Source organism: Camellia sinensis, chromosome 6 (genome assembly GCF_055761805.1).
Source record: "Camellia sinensis isolate YWXY chromosome 6, ASM5576180v1, whole genome shotgun sequence".
In the NCBI taxonomy this organism is placed as follows: Eukaryota; Viridiplantae; Streptophyta; class Magnoliopsida; order Ericales; family Theaceae; genus Camellia; species Camellia sinensis.
The window spans coordinates 153,034,843-153,043,305 of NC_138966.1; the positions used below are offsets into that span (position 1 = coordinate 153,034,843).

An 8,463-nucleotide genomic window follows, 5' to 3' on the forward strand; every position below is an offset into this window, starting at 1 on the left:
ATTTAAAATTAACTTTCACACTAATATATATTTCAGATAAACTCTAAATCAAATTTATTTATTTATTTTTAAAAATAATTAAATGCGAGTTTTGAAAAATAGAGCCTCAACATTCTTGCACAAGTTGAGCCTGACGACTAATGAAGGTACCATCCATAGCCCTAAAATGATCATAAGCCCATTTTGAATAAAAAAGCAACACCTTGTTTGGTTTCGTAACTCATAATTTACATTTTAAAAAATTAAAAAAAAATTATATTTTTTTAATTTTTACTAAATCTTTTTATTTTTTAAATACATCTAACATACATATACTTAAAAAATATAATATTTATTAAAAAAAAACTTTAAAAAAATTATTAAATACAAAAAATATAAAAAAAAAAATTAAATATATTTTTCGTTTTCTTGTGTATTTATTAATTTTTTAAAATATTTTTTTACAAATATTTTATTTTTTAAATACATCTAAGTAAAATACATCTTAAAAAAAATGCTTAAAATTTTAAAAATATTCATTAAAAACAAAAATTCAATTTTTAAAAAATTAAATTCAAAAAATTAAAACCAAACACCGAAACATACAACTATTACAATTCGAAGCTACCATCTGACATAAAAATCCTATACTAACCTCAAACAAACACCAAATCTAAATGGTATAAATGCTGCAGTGTATGAGATGAGTGCAATCAAATGCTACATACGAGTGTCATATTACACTAAAAACTCCAAAATCAACGCACAAAATCATGCTAGTTGGCCAAACCTACAATTTCCATATGATCAAGTCATAAATTCAAATGTCGAGAGATAGACCAATGATTAGAAGTTCCAGCCCCCACTCCCCTCGAAGTCACGTGAAAGACTAGGGCCCAATAATTACCTGGTACATGTAGAACAAGGGACTCTGTATGAACAGGGTGGGATTTAATCAAGACGACAACGGAAAAAAAAAAACTACAGCAGCATTAATCTACACAATTACTGCAAATACCACATAAGCACTATTGCAGTTCAATAATCAGTGACCATAGTTCACCTGCGCAATCTTAACTGAAACTAGTGCAATGGGATTTGCATCTTATCTATAAATGTCTCTACAAAGATAACCAAGATATTACACATCCCCTACTTAGTACTTCCCAAAAACAAAAACATATTACAGATCCTAATTTACTGAAGAGCAGCACACAAAGGGTACCCAATATGGTCTCCCCTTGACTTTCCTCTTCTCTTTCTTATTGTCAGACAGATACCTTGCTGGAGAATTCCATTCCTTCCCCATCTCTCTCTGAGCGGCAACCTGATTGGCGGTTGCTTCAGGACCCAGAATTGAATTCACAGTTGCGGCTGAGCCATCATTGCTTTTTGTCACAGTCGGAGTTTGTTTTGGGATAGGGGACTTCAGTTTGGTTTCAAGATTGGCTTCACCCAGAAGGCTTTTCAAAGGAATGTGTTGTTTCCCAGTGCTCCAATTTGTTACCTTGGCAATAATCTCTTCATTTTTCTTCCTTCCTTGTGACTGGTTATCAACATTAGTAAAAGACGGAAACCCTGCCTGGATGTCATCAGAAGCAGCATTCTGGTCAACCCTGTCTCCACGTTCAACCAATGTCATGAAAGATGGGGGTTCAAAAACATCAGATTTATTAGAATGGTGTCCCTCAAAGGTAGTTTTGGGATTTTGCATCTCTGATTGTGCTGGTGCTTCGGATGCAGTTGTTGGTAAAGCTTGAGCATTAATGGCAGCCACTGCATCTGATTGGGTAGAAAGCACTGCTCCTTCCACAAAAAGCAAGCAAACAAACTAAATATAAGAGAGGACTTCAATATATCAAATGCTGGAATCACTATAATCAAAACTTAGCTTGTAATGCAAAATGGACAACTATATGAACAGAAACTGAGATTGTGTATGGAGGCTACAGAACTATGATTCAGACTTATAACTAGGTTAAATAAGAAAAATATTTTGCAGGGAGATTTCAATTGTTGGTTTTCCCATCTAAAGAAACATGGGATTGTACCTGAAACAGAACCCCAGTTTCCCTCCAAACTATCAGTTTGGCTACCTGAATCAACAGAAACATCAACTGCGGGAACTTCAATTTGTTGTTTGGTAAAGTTTTCATCACGTTCCTCCTTCAGGTGTTCAGTACTAGTGCCTGAAACACCCAAAACATCATCCCTGCAATAGCCATTGTCAACTGTAGCAGAGCTTTTCATGCTAAAACCCAACTCTGCTGGCAAATGCTCTGGAGGAATTTCTGAAATTTTCTGCGATGCTTCAGCACCACTATCATTATTTGATTTTGCACCCTCACACGTCACACCAACCGTGTCTGCCAATACTTCATTCTTACTGTTGAACTTGGGTTCTTTCATGGCATCCTCAGAATTTTCATCCTGCTGACTTTGTGAACCAGAATGAGTTTGTGTTGTAATTCTCAAGTGGCTTGCATCAGGACCAACGTCACCCGAATCTGAAACAAAATATGTGGTGGTTTCAGTTTCTTGCAAGTTCATAACTTTATCCATTCCATCATCTACAACTTCGGATTCAGAGAGATTGCATGCAGATTCAAAGGTCATTCTCGAGTTTGTTTCAGGTTTTTCCTGCACAGCCATATCTCTGCTTTCATTCTCAACTAGATCAGAATTTTCCATTGCAGACTTTTCTCCAATAAAGTTGGTAGTTTGATTAACTTTGTACACAGAAAAATCGTCCACAGATTCGGAGGATGTTTTTATGTTTGCTGATAGCTCTACATTAACTTCTTCCCCACTCTCTTTTCCATCTGTATCACATATTTCAGTTTTATCCTTCTCCTGATCATAAGCATTGTTACCTACACTTAAGTCAGTTTTATGACTAACTGCATCATCTGCAGATATAGCCACAGGAATCACATCAGAGAGCCCCATTGTGGTAGATTCTGGCAGAATGTCCTGTGATGAATCAGCATGAAAATCGTGCGGTTGTTGTTCTTCAAGATGGGAATCCGTTTGAATTTCCCAACTCATAGTTGTCCCCAGAGAGGCTTCTACACCGTTGGGCCTGAGGTCTTCACTGCTAAGATTCAACTCTGAAGTATCAGTTTCCCCTTCAACAGGTATTTCTGCAACTAAAACCTTATTGCCTCCAGCTTCCTGTTTAAGGTCACCTTCCAAAGCATGCAACTCTGCAGAAGATAAGTGGATGTGTTGATCTGACTGATTTGAAACGAAACTAGAGCTGTTCGCCTCATAGAAGGTATCCTTATTATCATCTACCACAGGTTCAAGTACTTCACCAGAGTCTAGAGTTGCAGGGAAGTTCAATTTCACAGCTTTGTGGTCTTGGAAATCTTCAACCATGATCTCTGGATGGTCTACCACAGGTATATTGGCTACTGAAAGAACATGGGCATTTTCATTCTCTTCCCCTTTTATGCAGTATCCATCAACTGAATCACCATGACTAACAACATCTCTATCCTGGGCAGAATCTGATTCAATATGATCAGTGTTACCCACAACCTCCATGTGCTCACAAGATTTAACTTCAGAGGTGAGATTATGCAGAGACATCACAGGTCCAAATTCATGAATTTGTTTTTCCTGCGATTCCACAATTTGGTCCCCTGTTACAGAATCTGAAGTTTTTAGATCTTCGCTTGTAGTTTGATTAGGTGTGACTGCAACGTCAGATAAGACTTCATCTCTGTTACTTTCTTCACACCCTTTTACATCAGTCTCCTGCTCAAGAAGCATCGTTGAAGATTGCATCTCACGGTCACCAACATTTGTTTCTTTTGGTGAATCTGTGAATGTCTCAGATTTAATATGGGACAAATCACCTGCTGAACCATTCACACTGCTGTTCCCAACAGCAAGTTCCTCAGTCTTGCTGTTGGAACTTACCACCGAATCAGAGTTACAGCTTGACAAAATATCTTCAACGGACATAGCACTTCCTAACAGGTCGGTTTCAGTATCTAGCACCTTGGGATTGTGCATTTGACTGCTGTTTGTTGGACTGTTGGGTAGTTGGACAGTACCTACATTACATATAAAGTTATCGGAACTGGTACTGTAAATAATCCAACACAAGAAGTGGAATGACAATTGTAAAAAAAATCACAAATGTCAAACAACAGAATATACTAATCACAAAATGAACATACATAATACTCGGTCAAACAAACTGGCAAGCAATATTTAGGTAGCATTTCATAGCATTGAAAAACATATAAACAAAAACTGAAAGAAAGACAAACTTACTGCAAGATAGGGATGAGTGTAAAAAGAAAAGGGGGACAATATCTGGTAATCAGACATAAATAACCTGTTCCAACTACTAATGCTCTGATCCTGACCAGAAGCGTAGTCTAATAAGTCGGGAAAAAAGAATTAAATATATAAACAGCAAAAACTATTACTTCTTGTGAGTGGATACATGGCTCCACCCCAACAAGTGGCACTGCCATTTCATCACAATTTATCTCCATGTTATCTTCATCCTAAACCCGAGTGTTACTGTGTTAGCCTGATGTGGTGACACATGGACCAACAAAACACTCCCACATGTCTTGATTGCTCCGGAGGTCAAGTCAATCTGGTCTAGGATAACGACACAATGCCTTGGCCTCAAAACAAGGATCAAAATTTTGCTTTTATCATTTTTTTTAATTTAAATATTTATGAAAAATAAATTTGTGTCGAAACAACTCATTGTTATAATATATAGCATTGCATTTTCATGCGTTTCAGTGTGTTCGATGGAAACATTAAAATTTCATTGTTTCACTAGTCTAAGAAGCACAAACACTTCTAAGAAGATGGTGTGTCCATGTCAGACACCTATACTAGTTGGACACTTTCCGACACGAGTCAAATACTTGGGGGACAAATGTCCATCATTTAGACACATGTCCATCGTTAAACACACATGTGAGCTAAGGACATAGTATTTAAATACAGCCAATAAAGAAATGAATGCTTGTGGCCAACCCCTATTAATTGGTATTCAGGCTTATTGAGTTGAGTTCATTTGTTACCTGCTTTACGGCAAACAAAAAGCAACCAAGAAATAACTATCAAACTGACATGTACGAAAATGTTGTATATTAAGGAATGCTTGACAGCCTGTTTAAAAAATGTGAAGTGGCAAAGAAATCGAGCAACATGAGTGTAATATAAGAAAAGGTATCAAGGATTTATCCAAGTGAAACTAATTAGCATCAATAAAAGATTATATGAAAGATAGTAACATAAGATAGTCTGGTTACGTGCAGTGAGAACGTGAAATAAAAGGTGTGAAAAGGACATAAGGAATGCCAAAAGTGAAGCTATGAGTAAGAACACATTAAATTTTACAGTGTGTATGGCTTTACATAGAGCATACAGGCTGAAGAAAAAGGACCCCCCAAGTGGTTGAAATTAAGGCTGGTGGCATCGAGTTGAATGTGAAAATGTAAAAAACCACCTAGTTTTCATGGTAAACATATCAAGAGTAATGAGGTGCTATTTGACAATAAAAAAGCAAGATGCTTTTATACTAAATATGTGCATCACAATTAAAAGCTATCAAATGATGGCTTTAACTACCCAATCAGCAAGCAACACAAGGTTTTTTAGGAGTGACTTAAGGAAAATGCCAACCTACTGTAATCCAGTAACATATTCATACCAAAGATGCAACATTTCTTATATGTTATTATCATGTTGCGAGCCTCATCCCAATTGTCATGGATGGGCTTCATAGAGACTTTTTGATTTCATTCCTTCTACAACTAATGAATAATCTTCCCTGATCTTCAAGGCAATTTCCTTCACCTTCTAGAGAGTACATTTTTTTTCCCACTTATCCTTGGGGGGGTGGGGAAGAAAAGGAAAAAGAAGCTATATATTCAAAGTACAAGCAAGTGAAATGCAAAAATAGCTCAAGTTCCACAGAGTTGAAATGAAGTCATTTACGTAACACCTATAAATATCCAGCAAACCTTATCTCTTAATATGCCTTTATTCATTAATTAATTTTGGGTATAATCATCCAGAAGCAATGTCAATTGTCAAATCCATGAAGAAGCTAAAATCAAAGAATTATCCAATGGCATTAATAGCTTACCAGCAGTTGCATCAACCTTGAATTGTCGGTTGATGCCCGGATCACCCTCCACAACATTTTCCACATTCTTATCAGACACTCTGACACCCGCGAATCGCTCTTCATTGACAGGACTAAACCCACTATAAGAAAATTCAGTAACCGCATCAGAAAACGCTTCATCTTCTGGTCTATTCGACCTCTCACCAATTCCACCACTACTGAACTCATTAGTGCTTTTCTTCACAATTTTTGGACCTTAACACAATCATTTCCCAAAATTAACAAATTAATTCAAGAAGACTAAATCAAACAAATAAACGACAATTAATGAGAAGTAGAATTCTCACTCGGGGTTCGTAGATCATCATCAGAGCCATGTTCATCGTCTGAAACAGCCAAATGGGTATGCTCTCCGGAGTCAACCAGCTTATATCCTTCAATGGTTCCACAGATCCTCTTGTGGGCACGTCTGTGCTTGGCACTGGGATGTGGGTTTGGAAAAGGCCAACCACATTTGCGACATAGATAAACCCCATGGCTCTCATGCCCTGAAATTTTAGCAAAACCCCATTAAAACCTCCAAGAAATTAACAACAAGATACTTGAGAAAACACATATTTTTTTAAAAAATTTAAAGAAGCTAATGTTGAAGATAAAGCTATGGATTGAAAAATTACACGCACATTTATTAAGAATATTTGATAAACTAGAAAGAAAAAAGAGAAAAGATAGAAAACCCAATTTAGGAGAAACAAGAAAGCGAACCTGAAGGAGCTGTCTTTCTTTGATCTTGGATATCCATTGATCTGAATCAGAGAAGAGACAGAAGCAGAAACAGAGAGACAATGTAGAAAGAGAAAATAGTGATACGACCAGACAGGGCAAAGATGAAGAAGAAAATTAGGTAGATGAATGGAGTCTCAATACTTGAAGTCAAGACTGTGATGATCTTCCTCTAATAGTCTAGAGAGAGAGAGAGAGAGAGAGAGATGAGAGAGAAGGAACGGTATCTGTTTGGAAATATTGATCCAGAACGTCACGTGTCACACTCATTGTTAATTATAATTTATTGTTATCCCTTCATATTCTTAATTCATGAATCTAATATTTTGATATTATTATTAATCTCACTCGTTATATAAATTATAAATAATTAAAATTTTTAAAATTATGTCATATAAGTATACAAGTTGATATATTAATTAATACATATAACATTATTCAATTATAACAGTAGTACTATATGTATTAATTAGTGTTATGATATTATTATTGACCCTACTCATTATACAAATTACAAGTATCTAAAATCTCGAAAATTATGCTATATCATCTGTTAATACACTAATTAGTACATATAGTATTATTCAATTATAATAGTGTTGAGTAGGGCTAGACATGAGGTTATCCGACCTGCCCTATTTGAACCGAATCACACACGTATTGGCGGTTTTCGCAAATTGAATAGGATAGGGTACGATTTGAAATATATAAGATTTTCGGATTGCGATTTTGAACCCCACCCATCACAACCCGCCCGCACCTAGCCAAATATATATTTTTATTTTTTTTTTTTTGAAAAAAAAAAAACATGGGCCATTTGTTCATTATCTAGATCTATCTATTCTATCTTATCTATTTCACATTGTTCAAATTACTCCTCCATTGTCTCAATGCAAGGTTGTTTCTTTCTCTTGCTATGTTCACCAATTGATAATTGGATGTATCCACTATTGTGATAGTACACCCAGTTTGATTGCATAGAAAATTGAAAGAAAGGGAATAAATAAGGTTCAAAAATGAAATTTTGTTGTTTTTAATTCATTAATTATTAATGTTGAAACATTTTAAAAAATTGAAAGAAAATGACTCGAAATAAATATTTACAAAATGTAAAAAAAACTCAAAAATTAATTTTTAAAGAAAAAAATCTAAATCGTACACTGCCTATAACTGCTTGTACATTTATAAATCTTATCTGTACAAATCGTAAACCGTACCGTGAACAATTACAATTTAATTTTTTCTCAAATTATATAAGTGCGAGTGGGTCAAAATCGACCCGCAAACGACAAAACCGTTTCGTTACGTGTTGGGTGGTATCCTGTGTACTGAACTACACGATATCACTTCTTTCCTGAAAAATCTGTACCATATAGACTACCTTACCTTTTAATAACTTTCCAATTTTTTTTTTCCTTTTATTTATCTATATAGAGCTGATTGGAAGCTCTTAAAAACAGAGCATTAATAGCTCTAACGAGCTGAAAATGTTTAAAAAAAAAAAAAACACACTACAGAGACGCCCATTACATCAGGGAGCCAGCCAGCTCATTAATATCCCCCAATACTCCCTTTTTAGTCCCTTT

The 8,463-nt window shown here is 35.5% G+C and overlaps 1 protein-coding gene across 4 annotated transcripts; it reads right to left on the reverse strand.

The window, feature by feature from the left end:
* Window positions 1-1,052: 1,052 nt before the first annotated feature.
* Window positions 1,053-7,142, reverse strand: LOC114316209 (Pentatricopeptide repeat (PPR) superfamily protein). 4 transcript variants are annotated; one of them, XM_028262876.2, is made up of 5 exons: window positions 6,860-7,142; window positions 6,442-6,642; window positions 6,113-6,349; window positions 2,076-4,043; window positions 1,053-1,779 (listed from the first exon to the last, which is right to left on the reverse strand). In XM_028262876.2, exons 1-5 carry the CDS (start codon window positions 6,894-6,896, stop codon window positions 1,172-1,174), a joined length of 3,051 nt encoding a protein of 1,016 aa, XP_028118677.2. In that variant the 5' UTR covers window positions 6,897-7,142; the 3' UTR covers window positions 1,053-1,171. The 4 variants fall into 4 exon arrangements, with proteins under 4 accessions (XP_028118677.2, XP_028118676.2, XP_028118675.2 ...); XM_028262875.2 differs by having other exon boundaries at window positions 1,053-1,785; XM_028262874.2 differs by having other exon boundaries at window positions 2,031-4,043.
* Window positions 7,143-8,463: the final 1,321 nt, after the last annotated feature.